Source organism: Mus caroli, chromosome 19, assembly GCF_900094665.2.
Source record: "Mus caroli chromosome 19, CAROLI_EIJ_v1.1, whole genome shotgun sequence".
Lineage (NCBI taxonomy): Eukaryota > Metazoa > Chordata > Mammalia > Rodentia > Muridae > Mus > Mus caroli.
In genome coordinates, this window is record NC_034588.1 from 1525047 (window position 1) to 1552581 (window position 27535).

Below are 27535 nucleotides of genomic sequence, written 5' to 3' on the forward strand. Positions count from 1 at the left end.
ATGCTACTTCAGGCCTGCAAGCCCTCCACAGCTAGGTGGGTCAGCACCCTGAATTCCATTTGAACCAGGTATGGCCTGTCAGCCTTTACTTTCTCTTCTGTTGGAAGTTTTTCAAATTGAATATGCCATGAAGGCTGTGGAAACAGAAGCAATTAGGAAAAAAAATCTAAAGATGGCAGTGTATTTAGAGCAGAAAATTTAGTTCTTTGGAAACTTTATGATGGCTCCAAAATTTTTTTAACGTTGACTGGCATATTAGAACGACAGGAGCATGTTTACTGGCACATGCTCTTCCCTTGGCAGAAGCAGCAACGTCTAACTTTATATTACTTTGGCTGCATCATTTCTCTAGATTATAAACATCTCTAAAAGCAAGAACTGCAGATAAGAGCAGTCATGTATGTACATGCTTATACACATTACGATGCTAACAGACCTTTGGGCTGCAGTTTAATGTTGGAGTCTGATAGTGCAAATGACAGGACAGAGAGCTCTGTATGACTGACCTATAAGGAATTTCATTTGGCTACTGAGATTGTGCCACAGGGCAAAGCTGCACTGACAGAAATAGAAAAGCTTAAAATGAAAGAAATGACCTGCCATGATGTAGTTAAAGAAATTGCAAAAAATTATCTGTATCATACATGATGAAGAATAAAGCTTTTGAAATATAGTTCACACAATAGGAAGCAGTAATCAGCCCCCCCCCCACCACCAAAAGCTCAATATAGAACCCCCATCTTTTTTTTTCTGTAGACATATGGGATTCCGATCTTTGGTTTTCTTTTTTAAAGAGCTTGTCTAGAGCACCCGAGCTCATTGACCCTCCCAAACTTCTGAGACTATGTGCAAGAGTAACAAGTGTACCCAACAACCAGCTCTCAAAATGGGACTGAATCAAAGGCCTCCTACATACTATACTACTATTGAGCTATATAACCCAGCCCAGAAACCATTTATAATCTATCAAGCTGAAAAAGATATTTAAATGTGGAGGTAGATGTTTATACAGTAACATTACTAACTCAGCAGATGAGAATGGATTGACTTCATTCAAGTGAAACCCTGACCCGCAATCCAGTAGTAGTTATTTTGGCTGATGGTCAGAATTTCAAAGAGAGACTGCTGTCAATTAGCCTTCTTAAATATGTAATAGCTCCTCATTACCCCTCACCCCTCAGTCAGGGTCTTGGGCTGGCCTGGAACTCACTGTTCACTAAAGATAACCTTGAAAACCTGATCCTCCAGCCTCCATGCCCCAATGCTAGATTATAGGCATATATCCACTATGTATGGCAAAAATAATTTTTAAGGCACACCATTTTATGCTAGTAGAAATTCAGAGACAGTGTGAAAAATCACATTCTAAGGACTGAAAATACAGTAAAAGTCACTTCATCCCATACATCATTTTTCCTGAGACAAGCTCTCATTGTATAACCCAGGCTACCCTTGAATTGACAGACTCAAGGCAAATGCCAGAGTTTAATTTTGGCAGTTTTGGGCTTGTATACTATGAGAGCCCTTCACAACTGCATTACAATCCCAAACTCTGAAAAGGGGTCTTAAAAAAGTTGCATAGCCTGTTATCAAATGTGTGGTTCTCTTGCCTGCCTCATGCTCATGAACTAGCCAGGATTATGGCTATACTATACCCAGATGTTTCCTTTTCCCTCTGGATCCACAGATGTGCCATGCTAGAATTCTGTTGGGACCTTTTCATTCCATTTTAGTTCTTACACTGTCTCTCTGGATTTAAATTAAAATCTTTGATGTTTCTGTGTGTCACACCCCCCACACACACACAGGATCTTGATATGTAGCCCTGAAACCTGCTATGGAGCTATGGAGAACCAGGCTGCTGATTTCAAACTTGCAGCCATCACCCTACCTCTCTACCCACCAGCAAAAAATGTCTTGTCTGTATTAACAAGTCTTTAAATATATCACAATGTTCTAGTTTAGTTGAAGCCAATTTCCTTCCCTTTTACACACCATGGATGGAACAGATTAGACTATACTGTACTAATAATGCTCTATACTAAATTCTGTACTATTGATTTTTCTAAGTTTGGTATCAATAGTCCTTACATTGTAAAATTCATCCCACATTGCTGTATTCCTGGAGCCAATTAAGCATGTTAGATATAGAGGAGGACCACTTCTGTTGTGTTCACACACCATTCTATTCATACTTTGCTGCATTACCTCAAACTAAGACAAACCACTACTCCAACTGTCACTCTATACAGCCTAGACTAGCCTGGAAACCCCACTATTATGTACTGCTTATCCAGAGTGACCAGAATACACACAATCTTCTCTTTCAGCATACTAAATGTCAAGATTATAGGTATACGTAGTATATTTATATTTCTTGTAAAGTTTTTTCTTCTCTAATTAAAAAAAATCTGTACTTGATAATTCAACTTTATTTTTTTGTTTGTTTTTTTTTTTTGGTTTTTCAGGTCAGGGTTTCTCTGTGTAGCCCTGGCTGTCCTGGAACTCACTTTGTAGACCAGGCTGGCCTCAAACTCAGAAATCCGCCTGCCTCTGCCCCCTGAGTGCTGGGATTGAAGGCGTGCGCCCGGCTATAATTCAACTTTTAAATCTCCAAAAGAACCTCCCATTTTTGAGACATCTCCTCCTGAAACTCTCCTGCTTCAACCTAACAAAGCCTGCGCATTCTCTAAATGCACTAGAGACTAGTTCCTGGACTACACCACCATCATTCCGTGAAGTCAATCTTTATCTCAGTATGACCTCAAGCATTAAGAGAGCAGCTGAGAAAACTAATTCCAACAATTGAAAATAGCTCTTCTTTCCCACAGCACGTATGATCTACACCTCTCACTATTCTTCCCCCGTAAGTCTACATTAGTATTAATGCACTGGGGTAAAAACGGCTCAACTTGGCAGTACCCGAGTCAATCCTGCTTCTGAGAGTCCTTCTTGGTCTGGTGTACAAGGTATAGCTCAGAGGAAGAGCATATTCTTGAGCCTTGATGAAAAGAAAGACCTTAGTGCCCAACAAAATGTCAATCACTACTTGAGAACTCCCCCGACTACCCTCATAGCATCTTTGATCTACTTAGAAACCAGAATGGATCATATCTTCAATATAAAATAGTGCCAACCATTGCAGCCACCCAGTCTCCTTCCAAGGACATACCAAATCTCTGTATACCCAAGGTTGGGGAACATGTGGGAAGGAATAAGGCCGCTAATGGAGGCAAAGTGAGACTAGGCGTGATGCCCTTATTGATATGCATTCTCTACATACTCCATACATGGCAAACAGTAAAGTCCAAAGCAAGCTCACAGATGTTCATTATGTTAATGAACAAATGAATAGCAGAAGAGTGCTAAGGAAGCCATGTTTACCATTAAAGTCTTTTTTCTTGAAACAGACTCCTGAGTCAGCCATGCCAGTACTACCCTGTCTACTTACACATTAGTGTGACGTCGTGGAATGCTCCCTCACTTCACTGGAAACTTACACTAAAATAAGTTCAAACCAGCCGGGTGCCTCCCAGCACTCGGGAGACAGAGGCAGTCAGATTTCTGAGTTCGAGGCCAGCCTGGTCTACAAAGTGAGTTCTAGGACAGCCAGGGCTATACAGAGAAACCCTGTCTGAAAAACCAAAAAAAAAAAAAAAGTTCAAACCACTTTAACGCTGGAAATCGGTTGTATTCAGTCTCTACAAATTGTTGAGACAGGGCCTCATACAGTACAGGTGAGCCTCTAACTCTGGTTCTGAGCCGCAGCTCACAACCACTTTGTTAGAAGAACCTTCCGTTTCACAGGGGTCTCATCATCAAATATTTACATTGCGATTGCTAACACTAGAAAAATTAGTTATGAAGCCTCAACAAAAATAATTTATGGGGGGCTGGTGAGATGGCTCAGTGGGTAAGAGCACCCAACTGCTCTTCCGAAGGTCCGGAGTTCAAATCCCAGCAACCACATGGTGGCTCACAACCATCCGTAATGAGATCTGGCGCCCTCTTCTGGAGTGTCTGAAGACAGCTACAGTGTACTTAGATATAATAATAAATAAATCTTAAAAAAATAAAAAATAAAAAAAAATAATTTATGGTCCAGGGTCACAACATGGGAAACTGCATTAAAGGGTTTCAGCATTAGGAAGGTTGAAAAACCACATGGCTCTTACTTGTTACATAGCTAAAAATACAATCTGGCACTCCTGCTTCCACCTCCCCAGTGCTAGACTACATAAGTATGCTACCATATTAGTAGTTCTGCAAGTGCTAGAGATCAGGCCCAGGGCTCAAGCATACTGAATATGTTATCAACAGAGCCACAGCAGCAGCCCCAACTCACACTTTTCAATTCAATGTTTTCCCATTGCACTTTAGAGTTTCCCAGCAGGTCAGTGAGTAGAAGACATTTTGCTTGCTGAACCACATTGTGTAACATGGTTAGTACTTCAACTCTGAATCACTTCACTTTCAAGTGCTGCTGAGATTGTATGCCATCACATTCAGCCAATAGCTTTCCCCTTCTTTATGCACACACATGTGTGCCAGAGTGACATGTGGCTGTCAGAGGACAGACACAGTATAGAGGTTGTTTCTCCACCAGGTGGGCTCCAAGTCATCAGGCTTGCCAACAAGCACCGTCTGTCTGAAGCAGACAGCTAAGAGTTCAAAACCAGTCTGGGTACATACGTAGCAAAAGCATATCTTTCATCTAAAAAAAAAAATCTCTGAGCCAACCCACACCTAAGTGATGAAAACATTGCTAAGCTGTTAAAGGAATCGGTCTCATAAAACAAAAAGCAAGATGATTCAGATAAATTTTCATCTCTCTGAATGGTCTCATAATGTAAAAAGTATAGCCTTTATCCCTGATAACTCAGAAGGTGAGAGGCAGGAGGACCACCTGAGCAACATGGTGAGAAATCACCAAGGACTATTCTAACAAGCCAATAAAAACAATCCATTCAGACAGGATGCTCCACTTGTATGCAATTTTATCTTATTTTTGAGGTTGGGCCTCACTATGCAGCTCTGACTCTCCTGGAACTCAATCTGTAGACCAGACTGGCCTTGAACTCAAGAGGTCTGCCTGCCTCTACTTTGCAAATGCTAGAAAAAAGGCATACACCATCACACCCAGATCTACGTGTTAAGAGCTAAGCCAAAGGAATATACCAAAAAGCCTGGCTTGGTCTATCTTTTATTTCTGCTTCTCACCCTATCCCCACACCAAAGCTCTAAACTCCCCAGGGCCTGGGTAACCATCTGTGAAAGCTCCCTCAAGCCCGCTGAATCAACAACTCTGAGTCCCCATCTTCTGAGCCTGCCTGCCATTCCCACCCATCACATCAGGAAACTGCATGACAGTAATCTCATCTATCCAGTAATGAAAGAGGAGACAACATATGAGTGAGCCTTTCCAAGAGAGTGGCAAAGAGAACCAACTCAGTCAGGAAGGAAAATTTTGCTTAGAAAAAAATTTCCTGGAAAAATTGAAGAACATATACATCGCCTAGCACAGGGTCTCACACTACAAAGGTTACCTTTGTCCACAGAAAGCTGTCACAATCCCAGCCATGTATAAATTAGAATGAATCAACGAGACAGACAGAGCAGTTAGTAGAAAAACTTGAAGTCACCCAAGACAAAGCAGCTCTTATCTCATCTTTATTTCATCTTTTATCTCTATCATCTTACTTCCTTTTATCATTAATGAGCCCTTTACTAAAAGCATGCCTGACACAACATAGGTATCCAGTAGTGGCCAAATGATTCTGAGACGTGGCCCTATATATGTTAAAATAAAACATGGAAAATAAACTGTTTCAATAAAAATGACACTAAACAGTGGCTCCTCACTGAATTCAAATACTTGTCTTCACTGTTAAAGACTCAGTAAGTTTATCAAGGACTTATAAAGGACCTGCTGGGCCCTTTATACCTCATCTAAAGGCATTAAGTACAAGCTAGGAGATGCTTGTGGAACTACTAATGTAGTCTCTCGATTTTGGCAGAACTATACAAATAGTGAAATGCATCATGAGGTAGTTCTGGCCTATGGAGTGGCTGAATAACTCTGGTGGGAGCCATACCTTCATTTTTCCCAAAGATGAAAGCTACCTCTTCTTCCTCAAACCTTCACCTTTTTCCTGAAAATAAGTCAAGGGAGATATGTTTACTGAGTGTTAGCAGCAGATGCAAGTATACACAATGATTAATTCTCCAGCAAGTAAACATCTACAGCTCTAAACCACTAGCTAACTGGCTTCAACAGAAGTGGACCTGTAGGAAATGTCTTCATTGAAACAGAGATGCCTACTTGAGTCCTGTAGACCTCCTTTTTTATTTAGTACCTAAAGTCATCTACTATTTTAAAAAGCAAAATTTAAAAACCTCAGTGTTAGCCAAAGCTAAGTAGCTTAAACTTTAAACACTCCCCCATCTTCTGTTCAGGGTACAAATAAACAAAGAACCCAGAAACAAGCCCAAACAAGAACTTTCTCAAAGCAGCACACATACCCTAAGTTGAAAAACCATTTATTTCACTGGAAAGTGCTCCAAATTTCTAAGTCTAGTCTTTGGGCCAAAATAGAAAACTAGGAGCAGTGATTCTCATCAAGGTCACTCCCAAATCCAATACCCACTGACTGCAGTGAGGAGGAAGGGAGGAGACAGCACAGCCCCACCAGTTTCTGCATAGGAGGCATGCTGAGAGAGCAGAACTCAAACGGGAAGCTACAGAAGAACCAACAGGAACAGGAAATTGAGCAGGAGAGAGAATAGGAAAGAGAAAGAACTTAACAAAGTAAATTAAGGTCCGTGGTTCCTGCGGGACTGAATGCACAGAGCCGAGACCGTCCCGGAGATGGGGTACCACGAAGGGTGTATTCATGCACAACCGCAGCTTGGAATTTCAGCCCACACACATCCCACCTGAAAGAGAGCACAGGACAGGGGCTTTACAGCAAAGCTCAAAGGGCTTCCCACTTACAACTTCAAAGAACATCTTACAAAAATCATACCTTGGTAACTCACTTCTAAGTTTATTTGTACCCTTCCCGAGTATCAACAATTTCTAAAAATGAGAACAGCTTGAAGGTGAGAGAATCACTGGGAAGGCTAAACAGTCCCCAACAAAGGCCTTTCTCCAAATTAAACAGCAAATCTTTCATGATAGTAGAAGACATTCTATTACTTTCAATGTTAACATTATTAGTATTCCCAAAATAAGGTAATTCCAGAAACTCATCAGAGAATAGAAAAAACAAAAACAAACAAACCAAAAAAAACAGAAAGTTCCAATTAGCCCCTGGAATAGTCAGCAAACAGTATGACAGTATGTTTCAATATAAGAATTATGCCAAGGACACTGGACATGTTTGAAAGTTTATACATCAACTTTTAAAAGATGTAAGCTACATCAAATCACTTAAGTTTCTCTTCCAGCACAATCCTAGTCAAATAAACCCAGTAAGTAATTCCCTATCCAATAGACCTGGGCAAGCCACATACCTTCTGCCTTAATATGAAAGATGACAAAGTATCTGTACCACAAGACTAAGGATCTATGGCAACATCAGGAACACAGAAGGGCTCGTCAAAAGTAAAGGAAAATTACAACAGCAATCTCAAAAACAAATAAACAAACCGAAAGACCAAAGCTGACAAGAAGCATCAAAAGAGAATATAGTCAAAACAGAAGCACCACCATGTGGTAAACACCTATAATTTCAGCACTCAAAGATTGAAAGTAGACTGCCAAAACTGTGTTCGAGGCCAGGTTATACTACAGACTGCTAGCCTGTCATGGTCAAATGGACAAAGGTGAAGTTGTTGAGTAATGAATGTCCTTAATTAGATGAGGGAGTGATGTGTTCCTGGCAAAGTCCCTAATCCTAGATTTCAACACCACCAGTGACTAAACACAGGTATGCACACAGACCTATACTGCTGTATTACCCACCTTCAGTGGAAGATGTCAAACCCAGGGGCAAAAATTAAAAATCTGAATAAGAAGCTGCAACACAAGAGAATAAAAGATAACAAAAGCAGACCCTTAAGGACATGAAGCTACACTGAGCAGCTAATTGGACTTTGAAGTGGATGCCAGACTCCTTACTCTATGAGAAGTGTGTTTTCTACTATTTTCTGCCTCAGCTTATCACTAAGTTCTTTAAATGACTAAGACTAAGAGACCTTTGAGAATGAGAAATATATTCAAGATTAAGATGATTTCATTTTGTAGATCTTCATTGGACTTGAACAATAATCAGTTAACTACTTACAAGCTTTTTCTTAGTGGTCAGACCCTTTCACAGCATAATGGATCACAGCAACTGGAAAAAACTAATGCCGCACAGGGAAGAAATTCTACAGACTCTGAGAAGGAGTACACCTAACCAAGTCTGAATATCTGGATCTCAGATCAAATTACCACATGCAGGTTTGACCCAAGATTCACCAGTATAACACTGTTTGTTCTTCCAGACACAATTACAGTGAGAATGACCCCCACTATTAAAAGCCCGGGAAAAAATAGGCACAAGAGCAAAGGATGTTTGCCTCCAACTTCAGCATTTAAAGATGCGTCTGTAGACTGAACCCTGTTAGTAACCTCACTCTAGCCCTGCAGTAGCAAGCAAGCAAAGCAGCGTAATTGGAACCTTTTGGGCCAAGGAGGGATGGCAAAACCAACAGGTGACACCCCCCCACTCTCACCTCAAACTTTAAAAGGCTGAGTACCGCGCCCGATCCGCATACTGCTCCCGCTCATACCGGGCCATGTCGTACAGGGAATTCCGAGCAGCTGCTGAAGCTTGGGACAACTCACTGTCATGCCCGTAACCGTAGCCCTCTCCAACAGTGGGGACTGGGCCTGTAGCGCGACGCAGGGGGCTCCGATCCCGCCCGTAATATGAAGTAGAAGCTGCAGTACAAGCAGCAGCAGCTGCTGCTGCTGCTGCAGCTCCTGAAGGCGGCAACAGATGTCTATTGTAGGGATCGAGAGAGGTGGAGGTGAGGTGACTGGCCATGGCTGTGTTCTGGACTTGTGGCAGCTGAGACAAAGTCTGCTCTGCATAGTTACTATACGCAGAGGCAGCTGCAGCTGCCACTGCCTCATAGGACCGGGCAGCACGGCAGCGCTTGTAGTAGGCATCGAGCGCTCCGTACGTGTTGTTGTAATACAATGACTCCCCATAACTCATGGTGTAAGGCGTACGCACTGCTCCATATTGCTCATTATATTGCTCGGTCAAGTCTGCCACGCGGCCCGAACGATCTATTGGACACTCTTTGGACCAGTGCCCCTCTTTCCCGCACCGATAGCAGCCGCTCTGGTCTCCCATCCCGGGCGCGGTCCTAAGCCGGCTGGTGGACAACTGCACGTGCATTCGTTTGCCTTGAAGAAACAGACGCAAGAAGGGTTGCTATCACAAAGTAATAGCCCAAACCTCTACCCCAGTCACTGGTCACCTAAACAACTCTTGGTGTGGGACAAATTGACAAAAAGACTTTCATTGGGGGAGGGGAAAGTATAAATGACCTGATTTCAAGCAAAGATCAAGCAGATGAAGAAGAAATATAATCACTAACACCAGCTTACTAAGACTTCTATTCCTTCCTACACAGAAGAGATTCCGTCCACTGCCCACTGGACAAATACCTATCCCAGTGGCCCAGTACAAAAGAAACTCAAACTAGAATGCTCCAATCTCAACTTCTATATCAAGACTGATTCCATTAAACAGAAAAAAAAATTCTTAGCCAATGTTATGCATCAACACCCCCAAATCAGATACCATCACTTAGGAATGATCGGGATTTGTTCTACGGGATTTGTTCTAAAGTTGAGCCTGGGAGCAAGTTTCAAGCCAGATCTTTTGAAACAGCCATGAATTAAGGAAGTGTAGGGACACAGGATAAGGTAGAAGTGATCTTTTTAAATTGTCCTCTCTCATATGATAACTAATCATTCTAATAGGGATTCTGCAGACTTTGACTCTCCAGGTCGGAGTCGAAAGGAAATGGGCAGGCTGTCAACACACCCGCACAACAAGTGCATTTGAATAAAAGAGGACAAGAAAAGGCACAAAGAATAACCAACAATGTGAAGTGAAATTAACTGCTCAGAGTAGCAGAACTTAAGTGCTTTCTCGTATAAAAGAGAAGATGAAAAAAGCCGGGCATGGTGGCACATGCCTTATTTCCTAGCACTCTGAAGGCCGAGGCCAGAGGATGCTTAAGCTTGGACCCAATTTGAGTTACCTACAGCTTGTCTCAAAAAGTAAGAAAGAGTGTTAAATTCTAAGAAAGTGCTCCAAAAATGAAAAATAGTTCTAAAAGCCATAATAAAAGAAAAGCAGTTAACTTTTAGGATAAAAGTTAAAACTAAAATTCTCAATCTTTCACCTAAGACACTAATGTCAACCAATTTACTGGCAAATAAATTCAAAGGGGATCTGAATTCAGCAAAGTCTTCACAATGCAATGACAGCAATGCACGGAGCACCCATTTCAAAAGAGGTGAACAGAGAGAGAAGGGGCTTGAAGGATGACGCAGAGGTTAAGATCACTCACTGGCTGCTCTTCCAGAGAAGCCAGGTTCTAACCAACATTCACGTGGCATATCACAACCACCTGTAATTCATTTCCAGGGCATCTGACACCCTCTTCTCACAACACACACAGTGCCAGGCACACGTGGTACAAATACAAACATGTAGGCACTGATTACAAAATTTAAAAAACAAAACAAAACAAAACAAATTCTTTCCCCCAAAAAGGTAACAAGAGTCAGGTAGTAATGACACACACCTTTAATCCCAGCACTGGGGAGGCAGAGGCAGGCATATATCTGAGTTCAAGGCCAGCTTGGTCTACAGAGTCAGTTCCAGGGCAGCCAGGACTACAAAGAAACCTTGTCTGGGGGGGGGGGGGGGGGGGCACAAAAAACAGTGACTAGAAAGATGGGTTCTCCAGCAGCAGAGAAAGTGATAAAATAATCTCTCATGCTAAATCAAAACTATATTCTAAAAATTAGAAAAAGGCGGAGGAACAAAACACAAAACCAGTGAATCTCAATAAATTTAGGCTACAGATCAAAAGAAGATAGGCAATTAGTATGTACAAACCGAAACAACTACACTGGCATGTGCCCAGGAGACTACTTTTTAGTACATAACAAATTAGAGCAAACACATGCAGCCAAGAAACCAACAGACACATTTAAGACATGAAAGTATTTGATAAATGCCCTGATCTAATAATTTGTGGACTCTAGTGTCCAAAAAGGGAACTGAATCTTTTAATTTTCTTCAAGTAGGCAAACAAAAAAATATATACTAGATTATAATAAACTGAAAGGGAAAAGATCAGTCAGGTAAATAACATTACTTACACAAAGGTTTAATCAATTATTAAGAAATGAAACAGGAATGCTAGGGGCTTGGGGGACACACACCTAGAAGAGGCTGGAGGCAGGAAAATGGCTTGAGCTCAGGAGTTTAAGGCCAACTTGAGTAATATAAATGAAGAAAGGAGGGGAAAAGAGATTATCTCCAGCAGTGGCTCAGCAGCAGAATGCCCTGTGCTCCATCCATCTCTAATACCACTTTCTAAAAATATATTAAAATTAAAATTAGCCAGTCACAGGTCAACATCAGAGCCAGAGTTTAGGATACCCAATTACAAGAACACATCCTCAAAACACACCACAGGTCGGGTCACCCTTACACATGGAACTGCCACAAGCACACACTTTTGTGATTGAAATGCTGAAGTCTCTAAAAACCAGGTATCATACCACAGCCCTCCACAAAAAGCAGTCTTTGCTTCCAATTAAGTTGTTGACAAAATAATCCTCAGCTTCCAATTAAAAGAGAAAAGCAAACTAGACCTGAGAGACCTGTGACATTTTTAATAATACACAGCAATACCCATGACACAGGGCATTTGTCACAGGGGGTGGAGCCAGCTTCTCAGAAACACTTAAGGAAAGTGAATAAAGATGGCAGTGAAGCACTATTCACAAGTAGTACTGAGCAAAGAACTAGCCACTGCTTTGTGTCAAAACAGCCAGAACCCAGGTATGAACTATAGTTCTAGGGGTTCTCCGCACCCAGAGGATGCACATACACACTACACACTCAAGCACACACATAAAGCTATATATATGTATGTGTGTGATTTTAAAAAAACCCGAAATACAGTTATAGGTCTGGTGGGATGGCTCAGCAGCAGTTAAGAGCACGTCCTGTTCTTCCAAAGGTCCTGGGTTAAATTCCCAGCACCTGTAATCATTCCGTGGCTCAATCAGACTCTAGTTCCAGAGGGAGGGGATCTGACACCCTCTTCATTTGCACTCTAGAGGCCACACACACAAATCTTTCAAAATCTTTCTGTGTGGGCATATATTTTCTTCTTCGTTCTTTTTTTTTTTTAAAGAAACATAGCTGTGAGTTACAAGACTACACTATGCTATGCAAATTCAAAAACTGTTTGACTCTTGGAACCTAAAAGGATGAGAGGAGTTGAAAGTTCAGCAGGCAATTCAACCATCTTTTTTGTTGGTAGTGTTTTGGGGTTTTTTTTGTTTGTTTTCTTGGACAGGTTTCTTTGGGTAGCTTTGGTTGTACTAGAACAGGCTGGCCTCGTCCCACCTGCCTCTGACTCTCAAGTGCTGGGACTATTTAAAGGCATTGGCCACCACCACCCAGCTTCAACAGTCTTTTAAATGCCGCTCTTGACAAGAAACTTTTAATCTTAAAACAAAATCCCTCCCAAATCAAATGATGATGCACATCAGCACCCAAGCTGCCCTCCATGCACGAACAATTCCGCTAGCCAGGACTCCATGCTAACACATAAACTAGCCCACGATGTCTAAATCAACCGACCCCTATATGCAAATGGAACCAACTGGAAGACATGTCATTACTGCTCCAAATCCCAATGCCTCCTTCCCTAGATTCTTAAGAAATTAAAAAAATAAATTTTAAAAAAATCAATCTTCTAAGTGGTTTTTCAAATATAACTCCTTGGCACAAAAGTAGAACAAAATTAAATAGAGCTACAACTTTCGAAGCTCATTATTTTTACTGAAAAGAACTGAGACAAGAGGGTAAGTTCAACCCAGAATTCTGTCCCTGTTAAGTGTCCTTTTCTTCTCATCTCCCTCTATCAAGTGCAACACAGCGATGATCCTGTGCTGTGCTGAGCCAATAAAAGCCAGAGGCAAGCACTTTGCAATGGGCGAGGGTAGGAGCTGGGGCTGGGGCCCAGCAGGTGAAGTCTCCAGAGAAAGGACTTCAAAACAGGCTCAAAGCCTTAAAAGGCTCAACATAAAAACCAAGCTCTTTTTCCCCCCTCTAGACCATCATTCTCCATTTTATGAAGTTTATTGCACATTTCTTGCATTGTTTCTGAAAGCTTCACAAAAAAGAGGGTCAGTGGACTTTATCCCACAAGTAAAAGAAGCCCATGTCACCTAACTACCTGCGTTCCATCCACGGGACCCACATGGTAGGAGAGAACATGAACACACACACACACACTAAATCTTTTGTTCAAGTGTATCACCGATCCTTCATCAGCCAGCAAAATCCTTCCATCCCAATGCCTTCCTTTTCTCAACCAATTCATTCCTAACAGCCTTGTACTGAGCACTCTACCAAAAGAGTGATTCACCTTGAAACTCTGTGTTGTCGAGGCCCCTGATGGCCTCCACCGCATCCTCTGCCCGCTCCATGTGTACAAAGGCATAATCTTTCACGATGTCACATTCGATGACTGGGCCGTACTCCTCAAACTTGGCCCGAAGCTCTTGGTTGGTACAGGTGGGGCTGATGTTGCCCACGTGTAACTTGGTTGAAGCTTTGCTCTTATTCTTGCTGGCTTCCACATTGATGTTCACTCCATGCAGCTTGTAGTGGTGCAGGTTGCGTATGGCATCCTCAGCGGCCGTCTTGTCCTCTATGTGCACAAAGCCATAATTCTTAATGATGTCACATTCCAGCACCTTCCCGTACTGCTCGAAGAGTGAGCGGATCTCCTGCTCTGTGGCCTCCCGGGGCAGATTTCCAATGAACAGCTTAACCATCTCCACACAGCCTGCAAGTAAAGAAACAAGATTTTTAGAAGACCTCAAGTCCATAACAACTGTTAAAAAAAGAAAAAAAAAAAGTCAAATAAATAAATGGCTCCCATCATCTCCTTTCACTTTAGCAAGTAGTCCCAAAAGTTTTCTCCTACAGGCATGCTCTTACATCTCCAAACAGTAACGAATGTGGGGTTCAACAAGAGCCTGCTTCTATTTCTCACAAGAAGTTCTATAAAAGAGGAAAACTGTAACAAGGCAGGCTTTTGTAGACAAAGGGGATTTTGCGGTGCTGTGGCTCAAACCTCCAGAGCGGTACATTATAGGCAAGCAATCTGCCACTGAGTTACACAGCCCCTACCTCAGACAAAGGAATAACGCTCTAAGTTTTCAGCATAAATAAAAAAAAAAAAATGCTACAGGTACTGAGAGCTACTCACTCTGACATTAGAAAACAAGATTCTAACTACTAGACTTGCTAATTATAATTACCTCAAATTAGCTCTTCCTCTCTTAGCAACCATTTCCGGAAAAGTGGGCCTTAGAGTAACGTTCCGGAATTTCACTCGGAGTAGTGAATTCCGGGATCAACCAGATAAAAAGCATGGGAAATACAGAAAATGCCCGAGTAGGGGGAGTCGTCTGGGGTGGGGGTGGGGCATGTCATTACAGGCTCCTACAGAAGAACTGGTCGAAGACGGGTGCTACAGTTTGGTAAGGAGGCCAACAATGCCCCGGGCATGACAGATTCTCCAGTCTAAATCTAAGATTTCTCTAGGTGGAAACCCCAAAGAAGGAGACTGAGCAAAGCAGCGGGTAAGGTGGACAAAAGGAAGCTATTCCGGGAGGAGAGAATGAGGACTTGGAGGAAGGTTGTTTCAGGCTTACCGCACTAAGTCGAGGACCGAAGTCGGCTCTCAGGGACGGGTGCGCAGACCGCAACCCCACTAGGACAACCCTGACACCCAAAGGAGTCAGGTAAGTTTTTTTAACAGAGCAAAGAACACAGTGGAAGAACGTGGAGTATCTCACCGCATGGATACCTGCAGGTCCTCCTCCTTGCAGCGCGGACGGTTCTGACAAAACGCTAAAATGGCGGCGGCCACAGCAGTGACTCTGGGTAGAAAGAGGGGTGAACCTACCCACCGGATTGGCCGTTCGGTAAAGTAAAAGGCTGGCGTTCCCGGAGATCCTCTTCCTGATTGGTTACCCGGAACGCCAATTACCTGAGAGGCCAGGAAGAGGTGGAAACGTCAGTAACCTGGAGCTTTTATATGAAAGCCAATGAGCACCCAGCCTAGTGAAAGTGAAGCCACTGATTGGGCAAGAAGTCCATCTGAAGGTGGAGCTAGAAACGCGGAATTCTTCAAAGCGCGGCCAGCCATTAGGCAGAATGAACAAGGTGCCGTGCCTCAGTGTGGCAATCTGTAGCTTCGTGGCTCCAACTTTGTTAAGCTTTCACATTTTGTCACTTACATGTGCACATCCTGACAAAATTCTAGTCCTGTCACCACAATTCCGCACCCATCTCTAGTTGAGCGTCACCACGCCCCGCAGCGTGAATACTGCGACCTCCCGCGATAAATAGCCAAGCTCCCGCCCCTACTTAAAAATCAACCCCCACTTTCCAATGTAGTCCTTCTGAGTCTCAAGTTACCAAAATTGTATCTTTAGGTAATTTTAAAAGACTAAAGCAGTCAGTGGACCCAGCTTCGATAACAGTTCAATGGCCCAGACAATAGGGTGGTCAGAGACGTAGGAGACACAGGAGGTTAAGGTTCCCTTTAGGAAACAGCCTCCCACCTCCCCAAAAGGTGTGAAAAACGGAGATTGAAAATTGACACCCCACCCCACCCCAACTTCACCCCAAGAGAAGAAACAAAAAAACAAAACAAAACAAAACAAAAAACGGGAACAACAAATTTTGATTTTGTTTGGTTTTATTGGGCTCCATTAGCCAAAACTAAGTTTAAACTCCCTAAAACTGACCTTGGAAATAAGGCTTGTGACAATCAGCTGTAAACAAGTACAAACGAACATTCTTCACAGGGTCCAATTCCCTCATCACATTTTTCTCACCCACTGGCTGCTTCACATAATCCCATATTCATTGAGCAACTTTAGTCATGACCCTCTGCAAAGCAGCTTCTTAAGAGGGAGACAACCGGGAAAGGTGCTGAATGGAGAACTTAAAGGTGAACAGGCAGAAAGCAGGGGGAACTTCATGAGAACACGATGACCAGGAGTAAAATAACACATAGAGCATACCACCACCCAAAACTGCCTGCCACAAAAGGAAGACAGAGACAGAAAATATGCTACTGGATTCAGTAGCAGAAAATTAGTCTATAACTTAAGGCTAGGAAATAGGCCCCTTAAAAAGTAACAATATGACATTAAATATGGCCATGGCTTCATTCTGGAGCACCTGAGACTGAGTAAAAGCCACCTGAGATCTGTAATACAAGTTCCGCTGTCCTGCACAGGCCCTTTCAGAGGGGATCTAAAATGCACAGCCACATCTCAATATTCACCCAGAAATGCATAGGGTATAGAAATCATTTTCTCTCAGTTTAATCATCTTTCTTATGCCAAAATTCCTGGAGGTTGGGGTTACAATAGCAAACAAGACCGATTCACTCCACCAAACTAGAATGGCTCTAGGTCTGAAGGGGAAGAGCCTGCTAACAAGTCAAGGGATCACAATTCCCACCGGTGTGCAGACATCCAGACAACCAGACCTCACCCTGTCACCAATCCCCAAGAGGAAATAGTCTCCAGACAATACCACCACTTGAGTTAAATGCCAGACTGGTCTATACAGCAAGTTCCAAGCTAGCCAGGCCTAAATAGTGTGACTTGGTCTAAAGGAAAATCGGGGAGGGATTCCAAGCTTTGTGGTCTAACAAATCTACCCATCCAGGTTTTGCTACATTCTCAGTCTCCTTAGTTACTACCAGCCCTCCAGATAGACTGGCTTTATTGTCTCTACCTATTCAGAATACACTATTCAGGCCAGGCCTGTTGGTGCACACCTTTAATCCCAGCACTTGGGAGGCAGAGGCAGGCGGATTTCCAAGTTCGAGGCCAGCCTGGTCTACAGAATGAGTCCCAGGACAGCCAAGGCTACACAGAGAAACCCTGTCTTGGGGGTGGGGGGGAAGAATACATTATTCTTTCTTCAGATTTTTTTACTGGCCAATCCATCTAAAGGCATGGACCCTGACTTATAACTATTTACTTTCACAAATAATATACTATCATTTGAAACTCTATCTTGTTCACTTCCTATATTATATGGCCTCAATGTTAGAACTACCCTGATAACATGAAAGACACTCAAATACTTGTTAACTAAGAAACTAATGTATGAGATAACTTTTTGATAACCATAAGGAAGGGACTGAATTTTCACTAACATAGATATGCTGCTGGTTGAAAAGGTCATATATGATCAATAAGGGCCACTGTCTAACATATGAGGTTCTTTGTTTAAAATCCCAGTATAAGAAAAAAAATTATTGGTACTGTAAACATACTCTTGTCCCCTATATCACCTAGAACAACTTTCCAAGCTGGTAATGAAGTCAAAGGTGGCTTTTTAATCCTAACTTTGACAAATGCAGCACAATGAGACCTTAGTTACATAAAGAGGCTGTGTCTTCATACTGATGTCTATTTACCCAAATAACACAACTATACAAACTTGGTGTTTTCACTTTAAAAAAATAAATAAATAAAGGTACCTAAGTCAAACTCTCTCTCTTACCTCCATCAGCCCACCTACAGACTGAGCCCCCTCTCACTATCCTGAAATCACCTGTCAGGGCTAGAGGTGTAGCTCAGTAACAGAATGATTGCCTAGCAAGGACCTGAGTTTGTTCCCCAGCAACATGGCAAAAAAATTCTCAGATGCCTCCCTCCCCTGATCTCAAACTCAGGATCCTCCTGCCTTAGTCTTTCTCATGCTAGGAATATAGGTACGAACTAACACATTTATCTAATAACTTACAATTTTAATAAATAACTAGCTCCTAGTCCAGAAATGAGTTAAAAGCTGACAAAGGTTCAAACTAGAACCCAGTATCCTTCAAGGACGGTTATTGGAATCAAAAGGATAACCAAGTGTGCCAGCTCCAACCCCACTGCCAGCCATGCCACCTCAATCCCCTTCTCTTCTGGTACTGTAAACTTTATTTTCAGTAAACAAAGAATGTGATCCTAGGACACATACTGAAGGGGGAGCACCAAAATGGGTGTGACCTCGGATCTTAAGCAACCATCATGCACTACTGCTACAGCAAAAACTCAGACTGTAATGTGACTTGGATGTGCTGTATTCATACCTATATCCCAAGTCCTCTGCACAACTAAGCACTTCACAGGGTCATCTTGGTATACCCAGATCGAACGTCTTTTCATGTGTATGTGTGTGAACCTGAATGCAGCATGTGCAGGGCCTACAGAGGGCATTGGATGCTCTAAACCTGGAATTAAGTTCTGAGCTACCAAGTAGGTTCAGAGAACCACACCCTGGAGCAGAAAGCACTCTAAACCAATGAGCCATCTCTGTAGCCCTGAGATGAGATTTAGTCCTCCCATCACTTGTCACGTGCTCATTCACCCCGTCCACCATGAGAGGGGTAAAGAGCTGGGGCATGGTGGCGCACGCCTTTAATCCCAGCACTCAGGAGGCAGAGGCAGGCAGATTTCTGAGTTCGAGGCCAGCCTGGTCTACAAAGTGAGTGCCAGGANCAGGCAGATTTCTGAGTTCGAGGCCAGCCTGGTCTACAAAGTGAGTGCCAGGACAGCCAGGGCTACACAGAGAAACCCTGTCTCGAAAAACTCAAAAAAACAAAAACAAAAAAAAAAAAAACAAAAAACAAAAAAAAAACCAAGAGGGGTAAAGGCATTTGGTTTCCATGAACATTAAACATATAAAAATGACTTTTTAACCAGGCAGTAGCAGCTCACGTTTAATCCCAGCATTTGGGAGGCAAAGGCAGGCAGATCTCTGAGTTGGAGGACAGCCTGGTCTAGAATGAGTTCCAGGACAAACAGACAGGGCTACACCCTGGGGGTAGAAACAGGGGGGGGGGCTTTTTTGGTAATAAAAGCATCACCTCTTTACATTTCTGAGCCCAATGATTTTTTTAAAAAAAAGGGGGGGGGGGAGGGAAGAAGCAGACTTTTAAGCAATACTTAGAGCCATGATCACTGTCAGGCAAGGAAGGCTACCATCGGGTTGGCAGGCAGAGTGCTTCCTGACACACAGGAGGCCTAGTCATTCCAATCTGAACCCCATACACTGGGCACGGTGGATTGCCAACAATACTAGCACTTGGGATGCGAAGACAGAAAGATCGATATCAAGGTCATCTTCAGCTACATATGGAGTTAGGACACCGACCAACTTGACACAGAAGACCCTGTCTTAATAACATAAAATATAGTACGACAAAGAAAAGGCTGGTTATGGTCGAGCATACCTTTAATTACAGCACTCAGGAGACAGAGGCAGGCAAACAGCTAAGTATGAGGTGAGCCTGATCCACACATTGGATTCCAGGCCAGCCACTGCTACATAATGATACCCTGTCTCAAACTTAGAAAGAAAAAAAAATGCTGGTTGACAAAAATGAGGCAGAAGTCCTGACTGGCCAACAGTCATACAGCTAAGAGGCAGCAGAGAGCCAGCATTCAAATTCAGCAAACCAGAGGCAAGTCTCAAGTTTTTCTCTAGGTTAAACAAGACTGAGTTCCCAGTACTGCTATCTCAAGCTTCCCACACAGTTTCAAATGACTCAGAGTTAGACCAGAAATCACTTGTAAGAAATTTTCTTCTGGAAACTCTCATTTAACATCATTTAAAAATAGAATTTACAGCCAGGACTACACAGAGAAACCCTGTCTCGGAAAACCAAAAAAAAAAAAAAATAGAATTTAGATAAATATCTAGCTCCCCGTGTGCTATTTTCTATTAAAGAACATTACTCCATCCAGGAGTGGAGGCTTGCACCTTTAATTCCAGCACTTGGAAGGCAAAGAGGCAGGCAGATCTCTTGTGAGTTTGAAGCCAATCTGGTCTAAATGGTAAATTCCAGGACAACCAGTACTGTTATGTAGACAGATCTCAAATAAATAAATAAATAATAAAAATAACAATAAAATAAAACTAGTCCATAAATCTAGGGAACATGTTTTCACTATGACTTTATGCAGTCATGCTGTTCTGTTGTCCACTGACTTGGCTTGATAGACAAAATGCCTGAAGGACCAGCAGATGTGCAAGGACTTTTGACATAGCTGGGGGATGGGAGTGTTGTGTGCAGTACAGAGAATTAGAAACATAGCATGAGGAAAAAAAACAAAAAAAAAACAAGCCGGGCGTGGTGGCGCACGCCTTTAATCCCAGCACTCAGGAGGCAGAGGCAGGCGGATTTCTGAGTTCGAGGCCAGCCTGATCTACAGAGTGAGTTCCAGGACAGCCAGGGCTACACAGAGAAACCTGTCTCAAAAAACAAACAAACAAGAAACATTGCACCTCTAGAGACTGGGACCTCACTGATTAGTCTCATTATTTCTATTACAAGAAACAGAACCACAGGCCACCCAAAAGAATGTTTTAAAAGCCAACCTCAGAAGAGAGCAGACTGCAAGGCCTCTATGCAGTATTGTTCCAGGAATAAACCAACAACGTCTCCAATATGGCCAACGTATGCAAGTGCCATGCGTGTAGACGCTGAATGACCTGAAGATGCAAATGAAAGCCCGGTTCCCCAAAACACTCATTACATTTCTGTCCTCCCATTCACCAAAGCCAACTTGTAGGAACTTGGAACTCAGAAATCTATAAAAAGCAAAGTATGATTGGGTTATAGAATTAACACAGGCGGGCAATTTAAATAAAAGGATGTTTTTAAACAATCTGCAAGAGAAAGGAAAGTGGCAAATGATTTAGCTGTGTAGTTTCTTCTGGCTTTAGTGAGAACCCCCAGGGCTGGGGTAACAATGCGTGTGGCTCTACAGATGGCCGGCCGTTAGAATGACCCAATAGGCCAAACCTCCTTGAAGAGTTTGGACTGCAGTCAAGGTCAGCACAGGCCCTGGAAGCATATTACGCTGGTTTTGGGAATGGGAGGGATTTAGTTTGTTTGGTGGGAGGGATTTAGTGTTTGGTGGGAGGGATTTAGTTTGTTTGGGAATGGGAGGGATTTAGTTTGTTTGGTGGTGGTGTTTGGGTTTTTTGCAGGAACCATGGAATTGTGACTGTGGCAGACCAAGAACTGGAAAGGAAAATGACAAAGGAATACTGCAAATACAAAAGCCACCATCTCAGCCTGCATTCAACCCTCTATTCCCCCAGTCACGCCAAGCCTGTACCTTGGCCCTCAAGTCATTCTACCATCACAGAGAAAGTATCAAGAAACCTATCCCCCCATTCTACCCAGTCCTGCAAAAGAATGAAAATGAATAGCAAAGCACCTGAAGGGGAGGCGATGAGCAGAAAGAGAAGCAAATAAAAGAACTCTGACCCCTACACAGCCTGAGACTTATCCCACTTAACCACAAAAAAAAGAACTCGTAATAAATACTAAGGCATTTTTACATGATTGGCAGAAGGAAGAAGACATCTGAGGCAAGCTACTGTCACAGCCAAGTTCATATGAAGGAGCCATATACAACCCTCCCAATCAAGTTATCAGCTGTGCGCACGCGCACACATATATACATACACACACACACACACACACACACACACACACACTCCCTTTTGCAAGACCCAAAAATGCTCTAAAGCATTTTCCCCAAGGACTATCAGGTTTCAGTTATTGTTCCACTTAACTAGTCTTCTTTCATTTACCCACCAAGTTCATGCCTCCATTTTATTCCTGATTGAAACTACCCAGGTCTTCCACCCCAAAAGTATATAAAGAACTCTGGACTCTTCATCCAACCTTAGCATCCCTACCTGATAATATTTGTACCCCAGCCCCTTCTCAAGAATACGTCTGTTGTAACACCTTCAAATATAAACCCAGCCAGAAGACATCTAAAACCGTAACAGATGCGGACAGGGAAAAGGAGTCTCAGCTGCTGTGATGACTGAGCTTGGCAGGAAACAGGAAGGATGCTCCGTGGTGAAGTTCAACAGGCGAAGTACGAGGATTGGCCACAACACCCCATATGCTTCAAATTCCCAATGCCCTCATTCCTCCAACCACAGGGCAGTACCAGATAGTGGTATCACTCCCACACCACTATAGCTCCTTTCCCAGATCCCAGGCTCCACATTCCCTCAAGCCCACTACCTGGAGGCTTCATTAACCTTGTAAACATTGCAGCTGCCCATTACCCATTACCCAGCCCAGCCAGATCGTAGCCAGAACCATCCTGCTGTACTGTGTAGCTTTTGGTTTATTTTTGTTTTTCCTGAACTGGGAAAAAAAATCAGGGACATTGGTCAAACATAAGTAGAGGTAATGGGTATTGTTTACTGAAATTTGACGTGATCAACTAAAATTGATTGCTGAGAAAGTCCAACCACTTGATCTGAACTCTCCAGTCCCAAAGATGGCATGCTATTTAAGATGAGCTTAATTCCATTGGTCATCAGGAGACTATTCCAATCCCCACACTCAAGCGCCCTTCCACACCCACTCTGGGTCTTCAGGCTGCCTTTCTTCTAGCTGTCACGTCTTCCTGGATGTCAAACTGGCTCACCTGACAGTGCAATCAAGACAATGACAACCAGGTTTCCAAACCACGAATCGCCCCAAGTTTTATTTGTAGTCCATACAAAAGAAGGGAAAAGAATTAAGATTTCTAACACCACCTACTTGGAGAGATAGGGAATTGGGACTATGCCAGTCACCATCAGCTAAAACATCAGTGGTAAGCGGGGACTTGGACACAACTGACTGTCCCAACAGGATCTCAGTCTCAACAGTCTCTACAGAAGGACAGTCAGGGCCCCCTGGACTGCTGGCATAGCTGGGCACATAGGAAATAGCTAAAGTAACCCTTTCCTGGCCTCCCTCACATCTAAAAAGAAAAACGCGCCGCCTGACCTCAGCTGTCGGGTGTATGACCTCCAAACAACCTTAAGGATCGCGCACAAAAATAAAAGGGAGCCAGGAAAAAATAAAAATATAAAAGAAATTCCCATTCTGGGGAGATGGCTGGGTAGAGGGAAAACCACAGATCTAAAGCCAGTAGCAAGATGTGCTGCTGAGGCAAAGGAACAAAGCAGGCTACTGCCAAACACAAAAGGGTCCTCTCCTGGGGAGGGCCCACATGATAGAGCCACCACTGGGAGAGGGATGAGAGAGGGTGGTGATAACCTGGGTCTGCACCCTACCCTACCTCTTCCTCTCTCTCCCTTCCTGTGGTGCCCCATCCCCAGGACGGCCCTACATGCGGCGCTGGTAGCCAGAGTGCATCTGAGCTGCCCGCAGGTAATCATTATAGGAGCCCGAATAGCGTGCGTAATCGGAATGGGCATCGGGCAGGCGACGGTAATCCAGCGAGGACTTTGTCGGCGAGCGGCGGAACGAAAGCTGCGACTCTGATAAACGGCGGTAATCAGAGAGCTCGGCTAAACGCCGGTCGGAACCATACCTAGTCGAGAGAAGAAGACAGTTGGTGAATGAGACAGTTGAGGGGAGGGCTCCAGGTAGGCCTAGGGGAGATGCCATTGGGGACAGGGAGGGTATACCAGACTTGTCTCAAACAGTTGGTGTCCCTGTCAGAAGGCTCATCATACTATCCAGGTCAAGGAACCAACCTGGGTTCTTCAGGTCAGTGGGAAACCAAGCCCTCTGCTGAAGCTCCCTTCCAAACCAGCCAAGGTGAGTCCTGGTCTACATTCCCAAACAAGCTATTCCCACTCATGGGCCCTGCACAAAAAGACCTTGGTTTATCAACAGAACGACGGACGAAAGTAGGGTCCCCAACTTCCCAGGGTGGACGCACCTCATAAGCTTGCCTTCAGCCAGTGAGTGCCAAAAGGACTACTTTCTTTCACATCCATCCCACCAAAACCAGAACAAGGGAGTGAGTTTAAGGATCCTTCAGACAGTGGGAAAAATCTATGAGCCAATCCTGCAAAACGTGGCTCCATCGGTTCATCGGGATCTCCTAGAATGATGACGTTTCCTGGCCCTAAGTTTGTTGGTATCACCCCAGGCTGAGCACTATGCCCCACCTAAATCCTGATGGCCAGAACTGTTCAGACACTCACCCTCATGGCTTTTGGACATCCCATAGAAGTAAGACCAAGGGAGGGGCCAATGGCTCCTGTTTCCCTCCCATGCCAACCTCAGCCCCTTGCCCTAAGCCCCAGCTGGGGGCTGAGGCGGGGGGGCATACAGTACCTTTTTGACATGGCGACAGCCTTTTTGTAGGGATCGTCGTAGCTGGCCCGGGGTGGGGAGAGGCGAGTACGCTCATAGGGCGGCGGGGTGCTGTTGGCGTTGGCAACGGCCCCCTGGGACATAGACAGGTAGGCTGCTGACGGCTGGCCTGTCCCATCGTAGGCACTGCCCGGCTGGCCACGGTAGGAGGCAGCAGCCTGGGGATGCTGCTGGGCAGCATAGGAAGCAGCCAATGAGGCTGATGACTGAGTGCGGTAAGGAGCTGCCAGGGTGGCAGAAGGCTGAGCCCCATAAGCAGCTGCCGCACCATAGGAGCCAGTGGCCGCAGCAGCAGACTGAGCTCCATATGAGCCTGACAGGCCCATAGATGCTTGAGCCCCATAGCTATTCAGCTGGGTCTGAACAACTGGTTGAGCCCCATAGGAACCAGCCATTGGGGTAGTGGCTTGTGCAGCATAGGCAGCTGGCTGGCTAGCATAGGCAGCAGCTGTGGCTGGTTGTGCCACATAAGCAGCAGGCTGGGAAGAATAAGAAGCAGCCTGTTGTGCAGCATATGGGGCAGACTGGGCACTGTAAGAGGCTGAGGGCTGGGCACTGTAAGACGCTGCCTGGGCTCCATAAGCCAGTGAGGAGGCTGCAGACTGGGCACCATAGGAGGCTGCTTGAGCCCCATAGGAACCTAGGGAAGAAGCTGCTCCCTGTGTGTTATAGGAAGAAGCAGCCGCACGAACCCCATACGAAGAGGCAGCCTGGGCGCCATAAGAGGATGGCTGGTTACCATAGGAAGCAAGGGAGGAGCCCTGAGCCCCATAGGAGTTAAGCGAAGAAGCTGCAGCTGCCTGACCCCCATAAGTGGAAAGGGCTGAGGCTGAGGGCTGGACTCCACCATATGGGCCAAGCGAGGAAGCTGCAGCAGACTGGGAACTAGGGCTAGCCAGCTGACCCCTGTATGGGGCCCCAAGGGAGACAGAGGGCTGAGCACGGTAAGAAGCTGCCTGAGCTGTCATGGGCTGAGTCCGATAGCCGACACCCAAAGAGGCGGAAGGCTGGGCCCTATATGCAGCTCCCAGAGACACTGAGGGTTGGGCCCGGTAGGTGGCTGGCTGGGCCGTCAGAGGCGCCACATAAGAAGCTCGAGGAGGTGAACGGCGCAGGGGGCTGCGGTCGCGACCAAAGAATGGTGGTGTGGGCTGACGGGCTTGCCCATCAAAGCCACCAGTGCTGTTGCCAAAAGCCTGCTGGTAGTCGAAGGTGGCAGAGAAGCCACCAGTTCCAGGGAATGCTGTGTCCCCAGCCCCTGGTTTCTTGGTCTTGTCCCCAGACTGGATAGCCAGGGCAGGCCCCTTCTTCTGCCCCTTGGTTGAGAGTTCCACGTTGATGCGCTTGCCCTTCACTTCTTTGCCGTTGAGCTGCGCGATGGCGGCTTTGGCATCTGCTTCCTTCTCCATGTGAACAAACGCGTAGTCTGATAAAGCAGCAGACAGAGGGTTAGCAATTAGGGGGGCAGGGCATGCTACCTAGTGGGTCCCAAACTGGACACACAACAGCACCCAGCTGTTGCCAGCTACATCCAGGTCTCTCTAAGCCCTCCTCTATGTATGCCATGAAGTGTGGCTGATGTGTCACCAAATGTTTGACTGTTTCAAGCAGTCAGCCACCTTTAACTTTGTCCTTCTCTGTTCCCCTGCCACCTCAACCAACTAACTTTCTGGTGAGAAAAGGAAAAAGCAAAGACGAACTCAGGATAAAAATCTTCACAGCGGCTATAAATATAAACCAGCAAGCAAACAGAAAGCATTCCTAGATGACTCAATTACTCCATTTTCTCAATTCAAGCACAGCTAATAATCCTGCTTACTGCTCACCTCTAAAGCTAAGAGCATAAAACACTAACTAGGAAACACTCACATTTTGGTGTGACTCACTTCTCAGTCTAGGTGCATTTAGTAAAGGCAGAGTGACTGCGAGAAGCAATCACAAATCCCTCCAGTGTAACCTTCCCCGTTCACACTACTTTCCAGTTTTCAGTCACTTCATACACAAGTCTCAACAATCCTTTAAGGAAAAGACCACTGTCTTCTCTTTCAGGCAAGTATGATCAATGTTTTTATGTAGCTTTCTGTAAATCAATCAATGCCAACGCCCAGCTAACTCTTCCATGCCCCTCTGTTTCATCAGTCTTTATCCTGAGAAGTCCATGGACAGGTCTCTGTAATATTTCTAAAAATGCTACCTTGCACAGAAGCTAGGACCTATGAGTGTCAATAAGATAAGAGAATAGATATAATCCCACATTATTCCCTCTATTTCCTCTTTTAGGGACAGAAGAATACCTTCCCCTTAGAAGACTATTTACTGCTTTTTCAGGTTTACTGTAAGTGGCATGCTTTGGGGGGAGGGGTGGGATTAGCATAGGAAGGGTCTCCCATGTGCCCCTAGCACGACTGAGTAATACCACCAGCCACCTACCTAGGCTCTCTCATTAAAGACCTGAGTAAGTTGTGTTGGGAGAAAGTCACAGACATGGTACTGATCTGAGAACTCTAATCACTTACAACATAGGGAAAACTTTAATAAAGGGGAAGAAATTCTTGGTACCATCCATACCACAAACTCTCATAGTCCCATCAGCAGGGTCTGAGGAGCAATGATCAGAACCTATCTGAGAGACAAGGCTCTGCACTTAACTCCACTTTGGACTTGTGGCTACTTTAAGGCATTCAACAGCTAGGATCCAATTTCTGTCATATCAATTTAAGAAATAAAAAAATTATCTGGATGGACTAAGGTTCCATTTTTATAAAACAGATTATTAGAGATGACACCCAAACACCTCCAAACAAATACTCTCCTTTTAGGGCTCTTATTCTGAGATGCCTTGTCTAAACTGTTCACTTACAACAAGTCATCTCCTAGGTTGAAGACAATGAAACCTCCAAAGAAATAAAAGACAAAAACCAAGTGCAGCCGGGCGTGGTGGCGCACGCCTTTAATCCCAGCACTCGGGAGGCAGAGGCAGGCGGATTTCTGAGTTCGAGGCCAGCCTGGTCTACAAAGTGAG

General features: G+C 44.4%; 1 protein-coding gene and 1 pseudogene across 8 annotated transcripts in view; one reads left to right on the forward strand and one right to left on the reverse strand.

Annotated features, from left to right (window-relative positions):
• Nucleotides 1-658, forward strand: LOC110285957 (annotated as a pseudogene).
• Nucleotides 659-5076: 4418 nt separating this feature from the next.
• LOC110285217 (RNA-binding protein 14) overlaps nucleotides 5077-27535 on the reverse strand; it is a 29192-nt gene continuing 6733 nt past the window's right edge. The window contains exons 1-5 of one of the 8 annotated variants that reach the window (XR_003835569.1): nucleotides 14987-15293; nucleotides 13690-14112; nucleotides 8722-9403; nucleotides 6806-6936; nucleotides 5077-6152 (exon numbers count right to left, since the gene is read on the reverse strand). Coding sequence is in view for 5 of the 8 variants with exons in the window: in XM_021151193.1 (XP_021006852.1) it covers nucleotides 23512-23719; nucleotides 24475-25939 (1673 nt within the window). In the remaining 3 variants the exon portion in view is untranslated. Of the gene's footprint in view, nucleotides 6153-6521; nucleotides 6937-8721; nucleotides 9404-13689; nucleotides 14113-14986; nucleotides 15325-22854; nucleotides 23720-24474; nucleotides 25940-27535 lie in introns of those variants that run through there. The other 7 variants (XR_003835570.1, XM_029472626.1, XM_029472627.1 and 4 more) reach the window with 7 other exon arrangements.